The following is a 24368-nucleotide window of genomic DNA, read 5'->3' as shown; positions in this document are numbered from 1 at the left end:
CTATCTCTCCAGTACCTGTTTCTAGAAATCATCATAACATAATTTCAGACACATTTATTACAGAAATGATATAAATGGTTTTTATGTAAAATATTTATTATTGGTGTGATAGTTAAAATGGAAGCATCCTAGATACTGAACTTTAATGTCATAATTATTATAATAAGTTATACTTTCGCCATGTAAAACATGATGGACCCATTACTTGTAATGTTCTTTTAAAAAGTTATGTGGGAAAGCAATTAAAATATGCCATAAAATGAAAAAAGGTGCTAAGGGGGATAAATGTTTTTAGATAATGGGATTATTGACGTTTTTAACTTTATAATCTCTCATTTTATAGTAAGAATATATTTTTTTCTAGTTAAAATGTAAGTTATTTTGTTCTGTAGCTTTAACAGTTTTATGAAGTGAAATCTGATAAAACAACAGATTGGCACCTAAAACTATGCGAGCTTTTTGTTTCCTAGAAAAAAAGTTTTGCTAGTGTAAGAAATTTTATCTTAAAACGTGTTGAATTTAAACCAAAATAATTAATTTTGGGATAACTTTCCTTCTCCTACTAGAAGTTGAAGACTTGTTTTCTTCACTTAAACATATCCAACACACTTTGGTTGATTCTCAGAGCCAGGAGGATATCTCACTGCTTTTACAGCTTGTACAAAATAGAGATTTTCAGAATGCATTCAAGATACACAATGCTGTCACAGTGCACATGAGCAAGGCCAGCCCTCCATTTCCTCTCATCTCCAATGTACAAGACCTTGTACAAGAGGTACGTGTCTAACATCTTGTTGACATCCACAAGAAAGTTATTAGTCACAAAAGAGGACTTCTCGAAAAGATTGATTGAATATTGTTATTGTTTGAGGTAATTGGTAGTGGGAATTGAGAAAAAACTGCTATGTGCATTATGTTCCAAAAATATTTATAACCTACTTGATGCACTGATTATTAAGAGTTAATTTTGTATATAAAATAAGTAGATAGCAACAAATTTTTTCATTTTAATGCATTTAGTATGATTTTATTACTTTAATCATTATGCATTATAAAGTCATAAAATGATAATCCTTAATAACAAGGAATTATAAACATAACTCTTTAAGATACATTGTTGACAATCTAGGTTTTTTTTTTTTCATGAAAATGCTATAAATGTTGAAGATTTAATTTTTATTATTTATGGTATGTGTATATGTGTTTTGCCTGCATGTATGTCTACACACCTCATGAGTTCAGTGCCCGTAGAGGCCAGAAGAGGGTGTCTGATTCCCCTGGGACCAGAATGATAGGCAGTTATTAACTGCCATATGGATGTTGGCAGTCAAACACAAGCCTCTGGAAGAGCCCATGTTCTTAACTGATGAGCCGTCTCCCAGCCCTGATTATCCAATTTTACTGTTTTATAAAAGTTTCTCATGTTAACATGTTGCTTTTAACTTTCAGGTTCTTATGCTAGCTGAGGTTCAATGTTTAATATGTCCTCAAACATCTTTCAACTTGAAGGTTTTAAAACATTACAAATAAGCTCAGACTTGGGGACAGCATACATTGTCATTATTACAGAATTTCAGGTTATTTTAATCTTATGAAAATAATTCTGAAAACACCAAATAAATGTATTTCATTGAATCCACATAAAAGATAGAAAAGGGGTTGGGAGAGAGTACAATTTCCAAGACCTACAGACTGTATGTTAGGTGGGGAGGGGCTTTATATATGAGCATAGTGTCCTTAAGGGAGATGTTTTCCTGGTTGAAATGCCTAAGATGGTAAAGACTTCACGTGTACCATGAGAGACAGGTCCAGTGGTGCCTATGGCCAAGTGACCATGTGTTTCTAGAATGGAAACTGGCCATCTTCCAGAGTTTCAAAGAGCTGATGGACCCCTATTCCTTGAACTCACCTTTTACTGTTGAAATTAGCTGTGTGATAGTTTTCCATTGGGGGGACTGTTGTCCTGGCTATAGCTTGATGTTCTAGCACCTGTCTACAATGTATGCAGCCCTAGGTTCAATCCCCAGTACCACAGAAATAACAAATTTTCATGTTTTTTTTTTTTATATATATTTAAAAATACCACTTCTCCATTTCTTTGTTTGTTTAAGGTAATTGAAAAGTTGGTTTTTTTTGTTTTTGTTTTTGTTTTTTTTTTCTGAAAATTGCATTTTTTAAAAACAGGTATTGAACTAGCATTACTTTGATCAGGCTGGCCTTGAGCTCAGAGATCCACCTGCCTCTGCCTCCTGAGTAGCTAGGATGAAAGGCGTGCACCATCACCAGGCAGAGTTCACCAGTTTATTTAGAAGAAATTTGGCAGAGATAAAGCTCATTGGCAAAGGATTTTCACAGTACATGCAAAAACCTGGATAAAATCCTCTGCACCACAAAAACAATAAAGTAAAATAACTAAAAGAAGGAATGTTCTGAGATTAATGATACACACCTGCAATTGCAGCGCTTAGGAGAAGAATCAAAAGGGAACCCAAAGCCAAGAATGGACTACGTAGTTAATTTGAGACCAGCCTGGTGTGAACTGCATTTCATAAACCAAAAGTACATACATATGTACATACATATACAAGAAATTACCTCAGACTTTTCAGTTGTATCTTTTTAAATAATTTTTAAATTTTTATTTATGTGTATTTATATGTGTGTGCATACGTGCTTACAGATACTGTGGAAGTCAGAAGAGTCAGCTCCCTGGAGCTGGAGTTACACAGGTGGTTGTGAGCTCTCTGATGTGGGTACTGGGAAACAGTACAGTCCTACAAGCAACAAGTGCTGTTACCCACTGAGCCATTTTCCATTCCGTAGTTAAGTCTTTTTAAATGGAAATGTAAGTGAAAATCGCAACAAACTTAATGAAATTATTGAGAGGTGTTTGTTGTTTTTATAGCTGGAAGTGTAAGTTAAGTGCTAGTGAAGTGGCTCAGTAAGTAGAGACACTTTCCAGCAAGCCTGATGTCCTGCGTTTGATCTCTGGAACAAACACGGTTGTAAGACTCAATTCCTAAAATATGCCCTCTGATCACATGCATGCCATGGCATGAATGAGCCACATATGTATAAACACACAGAGAAGAAGTATGTTAAAAATTAATATAACGTGTGTACCAGTTAAGGAGTGAGGAATGGCACTCAGTGGTAAAGAACCCTGGGTTCCATCCCTAGCGCTGCCAAAAAGAAAGTTAAACATTTACTACTAATGATAAATAATAAAGCCTTGGAAAACTTCAAAATATTAAGATCCAGATTAAATCTTTGATGATACTACGACATTTTTAAATTTTGAATTGTGTATGTGTGTGTGACAAAAACTTAAATTGTGATAACATGAGCACAGTGATTGTGGGGTGACAATATGGCATATGTACAGAACAGTGGTTTAAATGGTGGCTTCTAAAGGCATTAGTACCACGGTTGGGAAAGAGGCAAGAATCAGGTGGGTTTTAATGCTAAGGTCCCATAGATGGCTGAGAGAAAGGCAATGAAGATGACAGTGGTCATATTTCTGTTTCACAATTGAAGATATCAAATCAAAATATTTATACAGTACTCTTGTAAAACAATGTGAACAGTATGATTTCATTTTCATAAATATAAAAGATAGCCCTGAGAGCTGAGGATCGAGTTCAGTGCTAGAGGTCTTGCCTAGCATCCGTGAGGCCCTGGATCCAGTCCCAGGCACTGTACAAAAACAAACAAAAAGGATGTATATTCCCCTCTGTATCAGTGGACTTCACATGCTCAGATTCAGCCTAGTTTGCTAAAAGAAATCAAATCTGTACTGAACACAGACTTTTTCTTCTTGTTATTCCCTAATCAATACTGTACAACTATTGTAGATTAAGTATAAGTAGGGAAATTTTTAAAGTATATGGATGGTAGGAGACTCAGGTGACCTTGGATTTGGGAATGGAACTCGAGTTCCTGTAACTAATTCTCTGCGATACTGAGGAATAACTGTATACGTAGAGTGTGTCCAGCTTTATTGAGATACAGTTTGCATTTATTAAAAGTTGTGCTTCATTGTTGGTTCAGTGTAAATATCTGTGTACACCTATGAAATCCACCCACCACCAAGTTAAATAGGTATTCCCCATCCACAGAGCGCACCCACAGCCCTGAACAAGCAATAACTACCTCTTCTACACTTTGTCATCTGCTAATCTTTTCTGTTTTAGTAATTCCCCATTTATGGACATGTCAAATAAATAGGCAATATTTACTCTTGTGTCTGCATTGCTTATTTTTCTTGTCAGTGTGGCTAAATACCTAACAAGAAGTGACATAAATGGGGAGGATTTATTTGGGCTCATAGTTTTGGGGAGGACATAGCTCATCCTGGTTAGGAAGGCACTGGGACAGCTCATTGTGGCAGAATGAGTCCAGGGCAGCTAGCTGGCTACATTGCCTTGGTAATTGGGAAACAGAGTTGCTGGAAGCAAAGTTATAACACATAACACATGCACATGCATAAGCCATCAGCAGCCCAATTCTTCCAGTTAGGCCCTATCTCTGTAACCTCACAGAACTAACAGTACCTCCACTAGAGGATCAAATGTTCAAAAACATGAGCCTGTGGGACCATTTCACGTTGAAACCATGACAGTGTCTGATTTCCTCTGCTCAGTGTAATCTTGAGGTTCGTCTCTTCTGTGCATGTATCAAATTAAACCCAGCACTTCACACATGTTGGGTATGTTACCACTCACCTGACTTCAAGCCGTAATAGTTTGTAATGTTTTCTAGGTAGTATTTTACTGTGTGACTATCTCACAATGTGTTTAGTCACTTAAACCTATGGAGAGATCGGTTGGTTCCTATTACTGATCCATTTTTAAATTGTTTTTACATTTATTTGTTCATTGTGGAGTATGAGTGTGTTCATGTGTGCATGTATGTGCTGTGGTGTGAGTGTGAAGATCAGAAGAAAACATTGAGGAGTCAACTTTCTCCTTCTACCATGTGGTTTCTGGAAATTGAACTTGGATTGTCAGGTGGCAAGTACCCTTACATACTAAACCGTCTTGCCAGCTTTCCAGTTACTGACTCTCAGGTAACATAAGTAAAAAAAAAAAAAAACTTTTTCCAGAGAGCTTTCATTCTTATTATGGATAAATATAACATTACTTTAAAAAAAACTCCAACCAAGTACCATACATGGAGATAACCTAGAACCCCTGCACAGATGTAGCCCATGGCAGTTCAGTGTCCAAGTGGGTTACATAGTAATGGGAAGAGGGACTGCCTCTGACATAATCTGATTGGCCTGCTGTTTGATCACCTCCCCCTGAGGGGGGAGCAGCCTTACCAGGCCACAGAAGATGACAATGCAGCCACTCCTGAAGAAATCTGATAGACTAAGATCAGAAGGAAGGAGAGGAGGACCTCCCCTATCGGACTTGGGGAGGGGCATGCCTGAAGAAGGAGGTGGAAGGATGGGATTGGCAGGGGAGGAGGAAGGGGCTTATGGGGGGATACAAAGTGAATAAAGTGTAATAAATAAAAATAAATATATAACAAAACAACAAAAAAATCTTTCTAAAGCATATTTCAAATATTATGGTATTTATGTCTACAGATGAATATTTCAGTTGAAATTTAAATGCAGCTAGAGCCCATTACAGATGAGAGAGTTTATGAAAGTATTGGCCAGTGTAGATGGGAAACTGTAAAAATAGCTTTTACAGAAAATGCTCACTGGGTGGTGCTTTGTTTTTGGTTTGCATTTCCATCATGATTGCTGACACTATTTTTGTGTGGTTATTGGTCATTTCTTTAATGAAATAATTATTTACTGTAAAAGATTTCCAGTCTTGAGTTTTAATTTATTCTGATTTTAGGCCAGTGGGAAGGGGCCAGTAACATAGAAGAACAATCAGTTCCTTTGGCTTTGTAAGTGTAGGTAATGATGTGTACCGACACAAGAATAGATAGCATCTGGGCTTCCTGGTAGAGAAAGAAAGAGGTATTTACCGGAGTTTTGTTTTGTTTTGTTTTTAAGAAAGATTGCAGAGATGTTTAGGAACTGACTAAAATAGAAATGAGGAAAAAGTATCTTACATAGAATATTATTACTGAGTTGATTTGTAGCATTTATGAAGTCTGGATATATTTTTTAATACAAAACTGTCTTTCTCAGACTTGCTTTCTTCCGTAGTCAAAAGGTATCTGGTCAGGAGTGATAGATTTCAAATTAACTTAGTGTAGTTTTCATGATGTTTCAAAAGAAAAGCACTGTCTTTAAAGTCAGCTTTTACCTGCTGTACAAGTACCTGAACTGGAGGAGAGAGTAGTTTCAGTACTATTTTTTGTTTATTAGGCAGTGTTTCACTGGTTAGCCCTGGCTTATCTGAAACTCAGTGATCCTCCTGCCTGTGGAGTGAGGAGATTAAAAGTGTGTACCACAACACCTAACACTGTCACAGTTTTTTTTTAGCATGTGTGTGTATGTGTGCATGCGCGCATGTATGTATATGTGTATGCCTGCAGGGACCTGAAGAATTTATCAGATTCCCTGAAGCTGGAGTTACAGGTGGTTGTTAGCTGCCTGCTATGGGTTCTGGGAATCAACTCCAATCCCTTACAAGAAAGCAAGTGTGTTAACTATGGAGCCATTTCTCCAACCCTTTTTAATGTTTTGGTATGCTTGTTGTGGTAAAATTAATCTTCATCTTTTCATCTGTTAGGTTTAATTGAAGAATTGCTAGTAAAATAGCCATAAAGGATATAGAATTTTGTTTTATTCGTTGGTTACTCTTTTATTAACAGTAATAATTTTTGTTTTGTTCACATTTTTACAGTGTACCATTTTGAAGTGAGGGTTTGGAGGTCCAAAGGCAAAAAAGAGGCATGAACACTAAGAACACACAATATAATTTTGGGGAGAAAGTGTACAAAGGAACTTATCTGCCTTTGTATTTATTGGTAAAAGATAGAAAATTGCAAATAAGTGGACTTAATTTTTAGTTCAAGTAATTAGAAACCAAGGAAATGAGAAAAGAGTAATTAAATTTCTTAGTAGGAAGAATAGATAATCATGACATTAAAAGCTTGTTCTTTGAAAAGGGTGGAAAAGTAGACAACACCTGTAGTTAAGGTAGGCCATCCAGCAGTGTTAGGAAAGAACGAACAAAGGTATGGACCCCGATTGAGGTCATCTGGTCAGTCTCTGAAGAGCTTTACAGGATAGATGCCAGCCTGCATGTAAGGATGCAGGGGCCTGAAAAGTTGATCCTAACAGGAAGTTATCTTAAGAATACGTTGTCCAACATCACTACATTTATCTTGTGAATCTGTAACTTTGAATCTTCACCTCAGATTTATTTAACTTAATTTATTTTATTTTTGGCTTTTCAGGACAGGGTTTCTCTGTGTAGTATTGGCTGTCCTGGACTCACTTTGTAGACCAGGCTGGTCTGGAACTCACATTGATCCACCTGCCTCTTCCTCCCGAGTGTTGGGATCAAAGGCATGAGCCACCATGCATGGCCTTCATCTCAGATTTTTAATGTAGTTCTTGAAACATACATATTTCAAACATAGTATTTAAAATCTCTAAGATAGCATGGTAGCTGGTATCATGTGATCATTATTGATGGCATATTTTATGCTGTGTTGGGAGAAACTTTCAAACTTGAAATGGTTTATTTGTAGATGTAAATACCCTGATATTTGAAGTGTGCTTTAAATTTTTTTAAGGAATGTTATTTTTACCCAAACATAATAAGATTCAAAGATCTCTGGGAAAAGGTTTTTTCTTCATGTTTCTTTAGTACTTTTCTTCACTTTAAGTGCTTTTTGCCATTCTGATTTTCACTTAAAAATAAAGTACTGCCTTGCATAGATAGTGCTAATTCCTATGAACCAAAGCAAAACAAAACAATACAAAAAAAAAACCCAAACTTTTTATTTTCCCTTAGGTACAAACTGTCTTAAAGCCAGTCCATCAGAAGGAAGGACAAGAATTAACTGCTTTATTGAATGCTCCACATATTCAGGTAGAAAAAGAAGAGAATATTATATGTTTCCAGTATATATCTTTTTGGTTTTTAAATTGTAGTCTCGTAGAGTTGGAAGAGACCCAATCATGCAGTTTGTAACGCTCTCTGCAAAGTAATCATTGCTGGGTTATACGTTTTTATATGTAAAACTATTGAAGTCATGTTTTTAAATAAATTATTTTAAAACTGGGCAAAAGTCTCTTACATGATTATCTGTGATGTTTTAGGCCTTTAAGGATTTGATCATCATACTATGTGCATGAGGAAACTATACAGAAATAAGTCATGTTCTTACTTAAAATACTGTGGGTTTCTTTGAAACAGGCACTTTTACTGGCCCATGATAAGGTTGCTGAGCAGGAAATGCAGCTAGAGCCCATTACAGATGAGAGAGTTTATGAAAGTGTTGGGCAGTATGGAGGAGAAACTGTAAAAATAGTTCGTATAGAAAAGGCTCGGGATATTCCATTGGTAAGTGTTCCCACGTCTGATTTGAGATTTTTTTTTTCTATGCAAAGACCTTATATGCTGCACGATTATGTTCCTGGAGAGTTTTCTCTTCGTTGGTGTTCTAATATGCTCTTGCATATTTTTAACCCTTATTCAGTTGAAAAACTAATTTCATTACCTTATCTCACTCATATTTTAATGAAAATAATAGCTTATGAAATATTTAATGAGGATGAAGAGAAAACTAATTTCCTTCCAACTTACTCTTTACAACAACAGCTAGAAAATCTGGTTGGGAGCTAGGTACATGGCTTAACTGGAATGTGCTTGGCACACAAGCATGAATGATCTGGAAGCTGCGCCCCAGACCTATGGGAAGAGTCAGGCATGCTGGCATGCATCTGAATTTCTAGCTCTCTCCGCGATGGGCAGATTTCTCTGGAGCTTGCAGAGTAGCTACCAGCCTCGCCAGGTCAGCCAGCTCCAGGTTGAGTCATTCTGCTCCAAATACAAGATGGAGGGTGATTGAGGACTTTTGTCATGCATACGCACACACGTGTACACCGCACGTATGCACACACGCGTATGCACTCACACACTAAGTGATAGAGTAGTAAAAATATTTTTAAAAAGGATGTATAAGCAGTTTAAGTAACTAGTTTGTTCTAGGAGAATAAAAGGAAAAGTCATGACAATAATAGAGCAAATGCTTAAGAAAATTAGGTGTTTTCAAAAGATGTTTATTATACATACATACGTATATATATATCTGAGTGTATGTATGTGCGCCGCATGCATGCAGGTGCCTATAGAGGAGGAAAGTGAGTTGGATATCCTTTTACAGGGGTTTGTGAGTTACAGGGGTTTGTGAGCCGCTAGTTTGGATGCTAGGAACAAAACCTAGGTCCTTTGCAGGAACAGCAAGTGCTGTTTACCACTGAGCCCCAGAAAATAAGTTTTGACTTGTCTTTCTTTTGTAGCTTTTGAGTATATGCTTTCCCACTGTTTTTCCAATTTGTATAATAAATATTAATATTTAATACATTTAGCTGTAGCTATAATATTCAATACATTTAACTGTAGCTGTAATATTTAATATTTGCATATTAACCATATTGCTATTTATCCCTTAATTATATTTTGAATTTTAAGAGATTCTTTATAGTTAGGTACTGTGTTTATTAGTTATATCTAGAGGTTTTCTGGCTGTTGGAATAGAAACCATGATTTTATGTCTTTAAACACTGAATACGTTTTTTTTTTCTGCTGTAATATGCCTCAGAAGTGCATGTCTTTCAGAATTTTAATTGGTAAAGTATTTCTGAAACAAAAATGTTTGGGGGTGAATATTTAGCTTTCATGTACTTATAGTTGTTGATATAGCAATGTGAGTAAGTCTCAAGAAACATTGAAGGATAGTCTTATTAAATTTAAAAATAGAATTTAAAAATTAAATGCTTAACAAAAATTGCATTTTTATGTTTAAATTAGATGTTGGGTGTTTTTAGGGTGCCACAGTTCGTAATGAAATGGACTCTGTCATCATCAGCCGAATAGTGAAAGGAGGTGCCGCAGAGAAGAGTGGGCTCCTACATGAAGGAGATGAAGTTCTGGAGATCAACGGCATTGAAATCCGGGGGAAAGATGTCAATGAGGTTTTTGACTTGTTGGTATGTTCAGACTGTCAAATCTTTGTAGAATAAAAACCTATTTTGTTATTATAAACTTAAAAGAGAATATTTCAGAGCATATTTAAAAATAGCTGATGAATATGATAGTCTTTAGCCTAACTTTTACAGTATTTTTCAATTTTGTTATTTTATTTTTGGTTTGGGGCTTGTTTCTTTTTAATTACTTTGAACCTTATAACAATTTTCTTTTTAATTTTATAATTTTTAAAAGATGTGTTCTTATTTTATATGTGTATAAACATCTCATGCATGCCTGTTGAGTTAAATTAAAATTCAGTTTCTTATTCTCGCTAGCATTTGAACAAGATTTCTTGTGTAGTTAATGGCTATTATCCTGAGATAGCCACAGCACGTTTCTGTTGAGCAAATTCTGATGGGCAGTGCTAGTATAATCAGGTATTCACCTCTAATTACCCTTTTGAACAAAAATTTTTAATTTATTTGTTTTCTGCCCATGAGTGTTTTGTATGTGTGTGCTTCACGTACATGCCTGTATCTGAGAAAGTCAGAAAAGGGCATTGGGTCCCTTAGAAGTGGAGTCACATAAGCTTGTAAGCCACCATAATCCCAGCACTCAGGGAGGCAAAGGTAGGGTCATTGTGAGTTCAAAGCTGGCCTCAAAGCTGGCCTCATCGTCTACAAAGCAAATCCAGGCTACACAGAGAAACCCTGTTTAAAAGAAAAAAAAAAGAAAGATAATGATTTTTAATCATATTATATACAACACTAATTATGGTTTTTCTTCTTCTTTTTGGAGACAAGGTCTGAAGTAAAACTCTCTATGTCACTCAGACTGGCCTTTTTGATTATTCTCCTCCACTGGCCTCGTAAGTGCTGAGATCACGAGCACCGGCCAGTACTCACTGCTCCAAACCATATTCTACTACTAATTCTATTCTAATTACTTAGCATCCATTGTTGCAGTAGTATGCTTACTACGTGCTGAAATCTATTGTAAAAGCTACAAAATGCCCAGGTCCCTATTTCCACCAGATCTCAGCTCATTGCTTCAGTAGAGCAGAGTACCATTGGTAATCCCTTGTAGCCATTTTATTGTTGGCTGTTTTGGGTTGAACATTGTTTTCTGTTTTGTTAGTACCAAAAGTTGTGATTACTGTCTAGGCTGGATATATCTGAATACAGCTAGCCCTGTACTGGGCAATAACTACAAATCTAGCTATAGAGCACAATACAGAAACAGTAGGACAGAAAGACTGAATAAGGAAGGCATCTCAGAATGGAAATGTTTTCCTATAGGACTGAAGGCATTCTGGGATCATCTTGTTTAGGGAGTATTAAGCATAAGATCATGGAATGATTTTAAAGTAGTTTAACCTTTCTGTTACAGTCTGATATGCATGGTACTTTGACATTTGTTCTGATTCCTAGTCAACAGATCAAGCCTCCGCCTGCCAAAGAAACTGTAGTAAGTAATTTTTAAATATTTATTGTTCATTGTTCCTTGACTTCTGTCTCCTTTTCTGTATCAGAAACTTCGCTGAATATAGTGTGTTCAAGTAAAAACAGAAAAATCAAATGATTTCATTTAAATAAGTATAAATATCAACATAAAAAATCTAGTAAGTGCTGGACTTTTTAAATATTTATTTATTTATTGTCTGTACAATGTTCTGTCTGCAAGTATACCTGCATGCCAGAAGAGAACACCAGATCTCATTATAGATGGTTGTGAGCCACCATGTGGTTGCTGGGAATTGAACTTGGGACCTCTGGAAGAGTGGCTCTTAACCTCTGAGCCATCCTTCCAGCCCCAACTCTGAACTTTTTAAAAGTAAAATATACAACATACTTCTGTTTCAGAATTTTTATTCTTATTGATGGTTATATTCAGTTAAGTAAAGGAGAAGGGTACTTGAACAAATATGTATAACTCATTACTTTAGTGTGTTTTACATGTTAAGTATTTAACTCAGCTCTATTAAATGATAGACATGATATACTATACAACCCAGCAATTTCTGATAAGCATATATGCAAGAGAATTGGAAACATATATTCACAGAACAGCTTGTACATAAATATTTCTGCTGGTATTATTTGTAAGATCCAAAGAGTAAAAACAACTTAAAAATAGTCACCAGCAATAATTCAAAAATATATTATAGTTTGTCTCTCTGTACACTGAAATATTATCTGATGAGAATACTAGTTGATAAAAAGGGCTGAAGTGAGTACATGCTACAACATAGATGAGTTTTTAAAACTTAGACTGTTCAGAAGACCTTTACTGGTTTACTTATATTCAATATCCAAGCAACAGAAAATTATCAGTGGCTCCTTAGATGTGCTGTTCGGTAATTGGGAGAGAATGGGAATAGCCTCTCATCCGTATTGGGTGCAGGAGGGTTAAAATATTCTAACAATATCGATGGTAGTATACTAAAACCATGAACTGTGTAGCTTATGAATTACATCATAATGAGGCTTTAAGGTCTTAGATTGACATGGAAGTCTGAACTATGCCTGTTACTCTTTTTTTATTATTGTTTTTGTTTAGTTATCGTATCAAATAATGGTTTCATCATAACATTTTCATACATGTATAGCATTGTGCCTTGCTCACATCCACAACTGTTATTCTTCTTATAAAAATTTAACAATTCGAAAAAGACTGGTTTCATTTTTCTTCCATAGTTTATCACAGGTCTATTTTTATGTGGCGCTCTATGTTTTGTTTTGTTTTTTTCTGTATGCATTTGTATGCATTTGTAACTTTTCTTCTGTGTACAATCTTTATAAGAAGGGACATGAGGAAACAGACTTGGCCTCTGAATTCAGACAGCCTAATGGCTCTGTTCTTTTATATTCTCATTTGTAAATGCTGCTAATAATCCATCCTTGTACATGATTTTTGTCTTTTGAGAATGGCTGTCAGAGGTTGAGATATATTTATCAGCTTTTCTGTTGTTCATGCAGTCTGGAAGTATCTTTAACAAAAGTCATTTCTTTCACAGATATTAATTTATTTGTTGTTCGTTTATTTATGGGATGCATATATATATGGTGGTGAGAGAGTTCTCTTCTACAGTGTAGGTGTCAGGAATTGAACTCATGTCATCAGGTTTGGCGCAAGCACTTTTACCCACTGAGCAATTTTACTGGCCCTGTTAAATTTTTAGATAAAATTATCATGCTATGTCAATACTTGTTGCATCTCAGTTGATGATTTATTTTGTTGTTTTCAGCAAATGCAAAATCAGAGTACTGAAGTAATTAATTTAGCACAGGTTTTCTTTCTTTTGGGATTTGGGGGACAGAATCTCACTATGTAGCCTTCGCTGTCCTGGAGAACTCTCTCTGTAGAGCAGTTGCCTAAAACTCACGGAGATATGCCTGCCTCTGTCTATGCCCCAAGTGCTGACATTAAAGCCATGAAAACCATGCTTGGCACTTGTTTTCTTTTTTATAATCATAAGAATGAAATGACCATCTAGGCGTGGTGGCTCATAACTATAATCCTAGCATTTCAGAAGCTGAGGTCGAAGAATCACTGTGAGTCGGCTCACAACCGACTATAATGAGATCTGGTACCCTCTTCTGGTGTGCAGGCACACATGCAGGAAGAATATTGTATAAATAATAAATAAGTAAATCTTTTAAAAAACAAAAACAAGAGTCCAGCCTTTCAGTATATGTCTGTGTCTGGTGCTCCAGCAATACACTTTGAGGAACAGTGATGGGTATTGCTTTCAGACAATGATTTAATAAAATCAGCCGGACAAATCACCCAGTTGGGTAGACCTAAAAAGCCTATTAGAGTAATTCCCACGACTTGTAGTAAGGCTTAAATTTTTACTTTTTAGGATTACAAGGTTTAAAAACATACTCATACAAAAGGTAGCAATTGAAATAGATTTTGGAAACATTTTTCATGTAAGTTCCTAAAACACAGTTCTGGATCATACTATTTTTCTTATATCAGAGTTAATAATTTATATGTATGTTCTTTTTAAGCATTATCCCAATGGTGTTTTGATTCCCTGCTATCCCACAGAACTTTCTAAAATCCATTTTGATACTAAGTGTTCAAGGTTTTAATCAAGTGTCTATTTTCATATCAATATTAGAAGGTCCCAGCCAGGTGTGGTGGCACATGCCTTTAATCCCAGGTCTTAGGAGGCAGAGTCAGACAGGTCTCTGTGAGTTCCAGGCCAATGTGGTCTACAAAGGGAGTCTAGGACAACCAGGGCTACACAGAGAACCTCTGTCTTAAAAAAAAAAGAGGAGGAGGAGGAGGAGGAGGAGGAAGAGGAAGAAAGAAGAAAGAAGAAGATTCCCTGCCAACCAGGGAACATGCATGGACGCCTAACTATAGGAGCAGGAGCTCTCTGATGCTGTTGCCTTACTTTGGAACCCTTTCACCCTACTGTGTTGCCTCTTACTAGCCTCAATAGAAGATGCGCCTAGTTTTACTGCAACTTGATATGCCAGGGCCCTTAATATCCATAGGAGGCCTCCCCTTTTCTGAAGAAAAAGGGAGGAAGAGTGTATGAGTGAGGAGATGGGGGCAAAAAGACTGGGAGAAGAGGGAGAGGAAATTATGGTCGGGGTGTAAAAAGAAAGAATAATAGAAGGTTCCCTAGAGAACTCTCTTAGATAAGCAAAATCCCACTTTCAAATTGGACAAAGTATCTTTGCCATATTTATAAACACCACCCAGTTAATGAACCAGAATGTCACCAGCATCTAAAATCTCCACCTCTTATCTCTTTTAGCCACCTTGACTCCACCCCACACTCAGCGTAAACACTGTCCTCATTTCTAGAAACATCAGTTCCTTCATATTTTATTTTCTATAAATGTGTTGCATAGTTTGGGATCAAATGCAAAAAGGATATTTCCCCCAGTTGATTTCTGATTTAGATAATTTAGCAATGTGGAACATGCTAATTACATGTACTTTTAAAAGAAACACTGAGTGATTAAGACACAGCTACATGGTCATGAAGTCAGTTGGCTATGACAGCCCCATGGAAACTGACATTGCTTGCATGGGACCTGTGACAGGATTCTACCTTTTCTTGTAGTGGGGCTTCAATTCCTAGCACCCACATGGCAGCTCATAGCTTTCTGTAACTCCATCCCTCACCCATATATACAAACAGTCATAGTTTAGAAGTTTCTAAACTTCAGTTTAGAAGTTTCCTGCCCTACTGGGGATCACTGTTGTCCCAGTCAGACTGTTTTTAAGTCTTACCTTACCTTTGAGGCACTTTTGTACCCCAGTTTGTTAGCTGCTAACAGTAACAGCTTGAACATTCATCTACTTCTTTGTAGTATACAGTGATGTCAGCAGATGAGCTGAAGCAAATCCTACCCTAAAGTACTATTCCCTAACTAAATGCCCTTTCAGTTCATTGCTCTGCACTGCTATAGCACCTAACTTGTATTTGTGTTGGATAGTTTCCTCATTTAATTATTATTGCTCCTATTTTTAACCCTTTTTTGTTTCAGATCCATGTAAAAGCTCATTTTGACTATGACCCCTCAGATGACCCTTATGTTCCATGTCGAGAGTTAGGTCTGTCTTTTCAAAAAGGAGATATACTTCATGTGATCAGTCAAGAAGATCCAAATTGGTGGCAGGCATATAGAGAGGGGGACGAAGACAATCAGCCGCTAGCTGGACTTGTTCCAGGTAAGAGACAGGATTGAAAGCATTTAAAGGACTGAGGGCACAGCCCAGTGGTAGAACATGTCCTTAGCAGTGAAGAAGGCTGAAATCAAAATCTGCAGCATCTCCTCCTCTAATTTATGTCAAGGCAGAGATATGAAAAAATGAAGGTTGGTTACCTTAAAACCATTTTACATTAAAATCTTAATCCATGAGGGGCTGGAAAGATGGCTCAGTAGTTAAGAACACTGGCTGCTCCTTCAGAGGACCCAGGTTCAATTCCCAGCACCCACATGGCAGCTCATAGCTTTCTGTAACTCCATCCCTCACCCATATATACAAACAGTCAAAACTCCAATAGACAGAAAATGAAAATAGATAAATCATTTACCAGGCATGGTTATGCACACCTTTAATCCCAGCACTTAGGAATCAAAGACAAGTGATGCTCTGTGAGTAAAAGGGCAGCCTGGTCTACAGAGTAAGTTCCAGGACAGCTAGAGCTGCATAGTAAGACCCCTGTTTCAAAAAAACTAAAAAAATAATAAATAAATAAACTCATAATCTCTTAGGAAAATGGATTTTTGTGTTTTGTAAAACACACAAAAATGTATTTTGTATTTATTTTTATCATTGGTAACAAAATAGAAATGAAATTATCACATACATAAAAAAGAAAAATTATGAAAATAAATGCAAATGCGTATGCTGAATGGTGACTTGGAATCAGAAAATGATGAATGCCTGCTTACTGTTTTCAAAGTTTTTGTGTAGAATTGATGTGTTTGAGATAGTCCTCAGTGACCAGAACCATTAAACAACTTAGCATAGTACTTTGTATATAGTAATGCTTATTGAAAACTTTTTAAAAGTTGGGTTATTAAAATTTCAGATATTAGTTTATTATTTATCTTTATAATTGGTAAATAATACATATGATTAGCTTGATAAGCAGGCTCAAAACAAACATTTTCAGGCTTGGACTGAAAAGATGACTCAGTGATTAAAATTGCATAGTGCTCTTTCAAAGGACCCAATTTGGTTCCCAGTATCTTTATTGCACACATCCCCCCCCAACACACACATACACATAATTAAAAATAAACCGTCTTTTTAAAAAGGGCATTTGTAGGCTATGTATCTTAGCTGGAATTACTCTTGTGTTGGCAGAAAGGTTTGGAAGGCAGTGTGAAAAATTACTTCCATTGTTTTCTCTTTGATTAGAAGTATTTTTACTCTTTTATCTTAAATCTTTTTACTGTTCTTTCTCTTTGGATTTTTAGGGAAAAGCTTTCAGCAGCAAAGGGAAGCCATGAAGCAAACTATAGAAGAAGATAAGGAGCCAGAAAAATCAGGTTAGACACTTGTATTTGTTATTAGTAAAAGCAAGAGTCTTTGGGTTTTCATCTGGGACCATGTGGAATACATACACTACAACTATCAAGAAGGAAAAGTATATGCATTGAAGGAGTAATAAAAGAAGCAAGACTCGTTATCTTTCCATGAAAATATTGGACATCTGTCCACAGTGTGTAATTAATATAAAATAATAATTAAAACATAGTTTTCAACAGTGTAATAAATGTTAAATCTTAAATCAATTTGAAATAGCATTGTTTAAGGAAATAAATGCAGTATTTATGTTTTTGATCAACAGGAAAACTATGGTGTGCAAAGAAGAATAAAAAGAAGAGGAAAAAGGTTTTATATAATGCCAATAAAAATGATGGTAAGTTCAAATCTCAGGTATAATAAGAATTGTTTTATAGCATCTGTAATTGTTCCCTGTAAGGTTTTTTGTTTTTTTTGTTTTTTTGTTTTAAGTTTTTTATATTGCAGCTAACATTTTGCCTGATGGGACACCTAGCACTTAACCTAAGTTCAGCTATCACTACCACTTGTAATTTTGTGTAAACTCAGTCTTATTTTCTGGATTCATTACATCCTTGGTTGGTCTTCATTGTATTTAAATTTCTTAGTCCTGCTTTGGTCCACATTACAAAAGCCAGATAATAAGTCAGAAGCACTCCTTTTTAAAAATATGAAATATGAAGCATTTTTGTGCAGCATAAAGTAACAAAGAAAATTTTATAGATTGTTTGTTTGTTGGCACAGGGTTTCTTTGTGCAGCCTGGCTGTCCTGAAACTCACTCTGTAGACCAGGCTGACCTCAAACACAGAGATCCCCTGCCCGTGTCTCCCAGAGTGCTGGGATCAAAGGCATGTACCTCCACCACCACCAGGCTAAATGTTTAGATGCTCTGTAGAATGCTGAATCTAAAATTCAGTCAGCTTTAATAATTACTTTCTAGAACAAGCTTGGCACATTATGTAACTACGGAGATTCAACATGTTTTTAATCTTACTGGCCAAAGCTGTGATTATTCTTTATTTAGTAGTACATTGCAGATCTAAGTCTGGGTATGAACCCTGTTTTCTTTACTTTCTTTCCTTTCTGCCTCCAGTCCTGATCTCTCTCTTTACTGACAATTGAACCCAGGCCCTCCATGCTTGTGAGGCAAGTGTTCTCTTGCAGAGCCACATCCCAGCACTTCTTATTTCATTTCTTGAAACAGACCCAAATTGATCAGTGCAGCTCTGAGCACTCCTATACTGTAGGATACTTGGCAAATCTGAAGCCCCTAGATGTGGAATTGAGTAAGTGTGGAAATCAGAATGCTACCAGTGTGATTGTACACGTTAGAAGAAGCTCAGAATAAAGCAAATGGCTTTGATAAAGGAAGCATTTGTCGTTGCTGCGTAAAGTACCAGCTGTGCTTCATGGCAGTAAGCTGTGTGCTTTCACCTCACAGTAAAGTCCTTGAGGTGCAGACTAATTATCCAAGTTCAGATATTGAATTTTCCATTCAAATTGTTACAGCTACTGAACAGTTGAGTTAGAATTTTAAAAAGTATAGTCTGAGCTCCAGCTCTGTGCTGGGCACTAGTAAGACTAAAAAGGTTCCCTCCCTCATAGAGCTTACTGGTTCCTTTTCCTAGGGCATGCCAGGCTGTTAATTGTTCTGACTCATAGCTTTGGCTTTATCTGAATCCTGGACTTTTAGGAATGTTACTCCGCTCCTTGTATGTAGTTTGCATACAAGTATGACTTATTTTAAAGTCATACTTACTAGAGCAAATCATTCTAGCACTCATACACTAGTTACACTGAATACACTGTATGCAAATGTTTACCCATTCTGCTCTCCATTATATCTGATCCTAAAAATAACCCTATTATGAGGAGTCCTTATGAAAATGATGCATATTAATATAAGCTTATCCTCTGGCAGTCTCCTCTGTTATAGTAATCATTGTAAACTAGTTATTTTTAAGTTAGGCAGGGTGGCTTTAACACCTGTAATCCCAGCATTTGGGAGGCTGAGGCAGGAGGATCACTCTAGTTTGAGGCTAGCCTTGCCTACAGAGCAAGCTCCTACCTTAAAAGCAACACACAACACCAATAGAACTTAAAAGTATATCTTTATTGATAGGACATTAATTATATCTGAAAGTCTTAACTCTTTCTTTTCCCAAAGATTACGACAATGAAGAGATCTTAACATATGAGGAAATGTCACTTTACCATCAGCCAGCAAATAGGAAAAGACCTATTATCTTGATTGGTCCACAAAACTGTGGCCAGAATGAACTGCGGCAGAGACTCATGAACAAAGAAAAAGACCGCTTTGCATCTGCAGTTCCTCGTAAGTTTGGACACATTCCCATTTTCCTGTGCTTTTCTCAGAATCTTAACTAAACAGGAACATGTTCATTTTATTGAAAAGTGCTATCAGTGGCAGGAAATTTATTTAACCAAACCTATTGGCAAATTTTTTTAAAAGTAGTACTTGAGGAACTTAAATTTTTTTCTAAATGCATGGTACTAAGGGATTTTCTAAATGAATTTTAATTTAGGCTTCTTTCCCTATTGCAAAGAAAACCCAATTCCTTATTCTTTAAACTGACATTGAAGATAGAAACTTAGAAGTAATTTCTGAAAACAACTTTAAGATTACATAGTACCTCCTATACTAGAAATAAACTTTAAGGAAAGATGATTTAGCAGTGTTTTACAGTATAACATAAGATGGATCAAAGTAACTAAGGTTAACTATTAAAACAACACAGACAATTTTTGTTTATGTTTTTGTAGGAACAGTACTAAATACTCAGGCCCTTAACATTTCCTCAATTCATTGTTTAATAATTTTATAATTTTTATAAAATAAAAATTCTTCCTGGGTTGACGAATTATTTTTCTTCACACTGATCCATATTTTACTATTGTTGTTGTTTTATAGGTTTATTTCATTTTTATTTATATGTATGTTGTGGGAGCAGTGTGTACATACTAGTACACTTGCCTGTGAAGATGGCTCCATGTATGCTGGAGCTGGAGTTACAGGTGGTTGTAGGCTGCAATCTGTGAGTGTTAGGAACTGAACACACATCTTCTGGAAAGGCCAGTACATGTTCCTAACCACTGATCCCATCCCTCCATCCCATTGTGTATATTATTTGTGTCTGGTTTTGTTTGCTTAGATACAACACGGAACAGGCGAGACCACGAAGTGGCTGGTAGAGACTACCACTTTGTTTCCCGGCAAGCATTTGAAGCAGACATTGCAGCTGGCAAGTTCATTGAACATGGTGAATTTGAGAAAAATTTGTATGGAACCAGCATAGATTCTGTACGACAAGTAATCAACTCTGGCAAAATATGTCTTTTAAGTCTTCGTACACAGGTAAAACTAGAACTGTTTTTTAGAGTATTAAACTTGGAGGACATATTTTGTAAAGTAGTCTAGTAAAAATCTGTGTTTAGTCCAAGAATGACACAAATTATTTAAGTTCCCTTGCAATTTTCCATTCACTTTGTAAAATCAAATATATAGCTAAATCTCTTTCACTTTCAACATGCATATATTTTTTAACTTAAAGTGCAGTAAACTCTGGCACTGACTGTACTGGAAGTCTCCAGAATATGTCTCTTCTGATCTCAGAAAAATTAGAAAATTTGGAGGTTATCCTTAGGTTTAAAAGGCCAGTGTTTTCACTGGCTCACAAGTGTCACAATGAAGGCTCAGTGTTATCTGAGTAATAAAACTTGCATTCACCTATTTCACAGAGTAAGCCAAACAAAACTACTAGTCAGTACTTCTTAGATTTTTATTTTAAAAGAATTGTTCTTGCTATATAAATGTTTTGCTTTTTATAAATGATTCAACTTTAACATAGAACTTTGATGAATGTAGCTGGGTCTGTGGCTGATACCAACTCAAGCCACAAAATCAGTGGGCATTAAGTAGAATGCTCAGGCTCTAGAAATTGAATCTAAAATGGCTTCCTAAAATAATGATTGGGTTTTGGTTTGTTTGTTATGGGGGTTTGAGTTTGGGTTTCTAGAGGGCAGAGATACTAGGTGCTTTTTCAACCATAAACATTTTATTTAACAAAACTTTTTTATTTACTTCTTTCTTCATATAGGAAAAGGCATGTATGTGTAATCACGTGAGAGTACTTCAGTTTGAGCATGCACAGCAATGCAATGATAGGACAGTGTTAGTTCACAGGTCTTAGTGCATACAGTCTGCTTTTTCTGGGCATATTTGGCCTGTATAAAAGTTTTTCTCTCTGGTTTTGCTTTTTAGCAACTTCCTTGATTCTAATTCCTCAAAAATTAATTTTATTGTGGTTGTCATAATCCATGTTATTTATTGTCAGGCAGTTATAATCCCTTCAATGTCTTTTTATGTTTCTTTCAGTATCTAGAATACTAGGTTAAGATAATATGTCAATTTATATTTACATACTTTTGCAGTGAATGAAGACACTATCAAAATATTATGAATTATTTATGAAATGCCTGGAAACATTTATAGACACCTTAACAATATATATTATTGAGAAGTAGTTCAATGCTAGGAGTTCTTTTTAAAAACAAAATATCTTTACAGTCCTTGAAGGCCCTCCGGAATTCAGATTTGAAACCATATATCATCTTCATTGCACCACCTTCACAAGAGAGACTTCGGGCATTATTAGCAAAAGAAGGCAAGAATCCAAAGGTAAATTTGTCACAGTGCTGTATACTGATCCTCCCAGAGACTGCCCTCGCCTATCTGGAGCCGAGAAGCTGTGTCAGCATCAGCTATCAAGCTGATTATTCTTTCTATATCATTTGCCCCTAAACTGCCATAGCTGCAGCTGGCTCAACCATAGCAGCTCTCCAAATCAGAGGGCTGTCTTGTCCTCCCCACACATTTCTCACTGCTAACCCCAAACCTGTGAGTTCCTTAAAACTGCTTTAATCTCCATACAAGTCTGACATTTCCAAGGTGATTATATAGCTAGCTGCCTCCTTCCTGTTTCAAAAGTCTCAGCAAAACTTTTCTCATTAGCTGTTCCACATTTGCAAGGATCCAGAACTGAGTGCTTTTTCTTCACCCAAACCTCTATTTGTTTTCCTTTTCTTCATTTTTGCACGATCTGGAACAGAAAGGAAAAAAATTATTTTAGACCTTTGCTGAATGTGTTGAAGTCTGTGTTATGTATGGTTTTCCTTTGCATCTTCCTGAAGAAAATGAAAATTTTTTCATGTGGACATTAGAGCATATTCTTCTGTAAAGGCCTCAAGCCTTGGGTTGGTTTTGTATTCATTTATTAGCATTATTTTTTATTGTATATGTATGTGTACACTTGTGTAGGTGAGTACATGTGTGCCATTATGTGAATGTCAAAGTCAGAGGTCAACTTTGTGGCATTGGTTCCCTTTATATGGGTTCCAGGGATTGAACTTAGATCACTAGGCTTGCATGGCAAGCTCTTCTACCCACTGAGCTATACTGGTAGCCCCTTTGCACATGTATTTATTGCTGTTACTTTCTCCAGATCTCTGTTCTTTTTTTTTTTTTATTTATTCTGGTTCTTTCTTTGTTTTTGAGATGAGTTTCAGTAGCCTGAAACTTACTATGTAGATCAGGGTGGCCTTGAACTCTAATATAGAGACCCACCTATTTATGCCTCATGAGTGTTGGGGTTAAAGGCACACACTACCAGCTCTCTCTCCCTTACTACTTCTTTTGATGGTGAAAAATAAGTTTTTATTTGGTTTGTTTGGGTTTGGATTTAAGACAGGATCTTGCTCTGTAGCTCAGGATGATATGAAACTGTCAGTACTTCTGCCTTCCTCCACCTCCCAAGTACTGGGAGGGTAGCCAGCTGCCAGAAGTGTTTCATATAGTTCAGTTTTTCATCTTCTTATGGTTCATGATTTGTATGCATGTCTAAAAACTTTATAAAGATCCTATCCTGCGTTTTCTTCTTAAGTATTTCTAGTCTTAGCTTGTGTGTTTTAGTTAAATTAATCATGGTCTTAGTGTGGTGTGACAGGGTAGTTTTATTTTTGTTTTGAAGTAATGTAGATATCAAATTGTTTCAGCAGTCTTTATTGAGAAGTTTGTCTTTTCTGTGTTCTTTGGCACAGTACATACAGTTTGTATGTATGTGGGATGCATGACTATACATGTGCCACAACACATGTTGAGGTCAGAGGACAACCTTGTGGAGTTGATTCTCTTTCCTGCCTTTAAATGGGTTCTGGGTAGGTAAGCTCATTTACCTGCTGAGTCACTGTGTTAGCACTTTTATTTCTGGATTCTAATCTGTACTTATACTGATTCCATACTGTTTTGATTCCTATAACTTAATTATTACATCTTGAAAAACAGACAATAAAGAATGAAGTACCAATGCAAAATACAACAAGGGGAAAATTTAAAAACATTGTGTTAAATGAAAAAAAAAAAAAAAAAAAAAACTCAGACTCAATAGACCACAAGTTATATATGATTCCATATATATGGGATGTCCAGAACAGATAAGTCTACGGATTTATGACATAAATTAGTAATGGCTACTAGCTTATAAATATTTTAAGGTGGTATCTTCAATCACTGTTCTATTGTTATGAAAAGATACCATGACCAAGACAACTTAATACATTTATTTGGGAGCTTGATTGCAGTGTCAGAGGTTGAGTCCATGACCATCATGGTGGGGAGCATGGCAGACAGGCGTGGTACTGGAACAGTAACTGAAAGCTTCCATTAGAGGCACACAGAGACAAGGACTGGTGTGGGCTTCTGAAACCTCAAAGCACAGTCCCAGTGGCACACCTCCTCCAACAAGGCCACACCTCTTAATCCTTCCGAAATTAGTTCTTCCAACTGGGGACCAAGCATTCAAAAATATGAGCCTGTGGGGCCATTGTCATGCAAGATACCACTGGTGCAGGTGAAAACTCTTATGAAATTGATTATGGTATTAATTGCAGAACTCTAAAACCATACTAAAAACTTTTAAATTAGAAAAATTGTATGGTATATAAACTATATCACAAGAAAACTATTAACTTTTTCCCAAGGTAGGGGGAAATCTCATCAGGCTTTTCTGTAGAAATTGAGTAATTGTTTAGAAGCTGATACCAAGCTTGAACAGAATTACCAAAACCCTTTAGAGAACCATAGAGAGCATCTGTCTTTATCTTTCCTATTGAAATCACTTCTCCTTCAT

General features: G+C 36.2%; 1 protein-coding gene across 2 annotated transcripts in view; it reads left to right on the top strand.

The window, feature by feature from the left end:
- Positions 1-24368, top strand: part of Pals1 (protein associated with LIN7 1, MAGUK p55 family member) — a 48567-nt gene that overhangs the window by 18432 nt on the left and 5767 nt on the right. For both annotated transcript variants that reach the window (XM_055595351.1, XM_055595350.1), the window contains 11 exons: positions 567-775; positions 7935-8012; positions 8340-8486; positions 9974-10135; positions 11505-11582; positions 15632-15815; positions 17075-17146; positions 17449-17520; positions 19331-19498; positions 20337-20539; positions 21752-21862. In XM_055595351.1, coding sequence (XP_055451326.1) covers positions 567-775; positions 7935-8012; positions 8340-8486; positions 9974-10135; positions 11505-11582; positions 15632-15815; positions 17075-17146; positions 17449-17520; positions 19331-19498; positions 20337-20539; positions 21752-21862 — 1484 coding nt within the window. The remainder of the gene's footprint in view (positions 1-566; positions 776-7934; positions 8013-8339; positions 8487-9973; positions 10136-11504; positions 11583-15631; positions 15816-17074; positions 17147-17448; positions 17521-19330; positions 19499-20336; positions 20540-21751; positions 21863-24368) is intronic.

Source organism: Psammomys obesus, unplaced genomic scaffold (genome assembly GCF_907164565.1).
Source record: "Psammomys obesus unplaced genomic scaffold, mPsaObe1.curated_primary_1811, whole genome shotgun sequence".
Lineage (NCBI taxonomy): Eukaryota > Metazoa > Chordata > Mammalia > Rodentia > Muridae > Psammomys > Psammomys obesus.
This window is presented reverse-complemented; position numbering and strand designations above follow the sequence as displayed.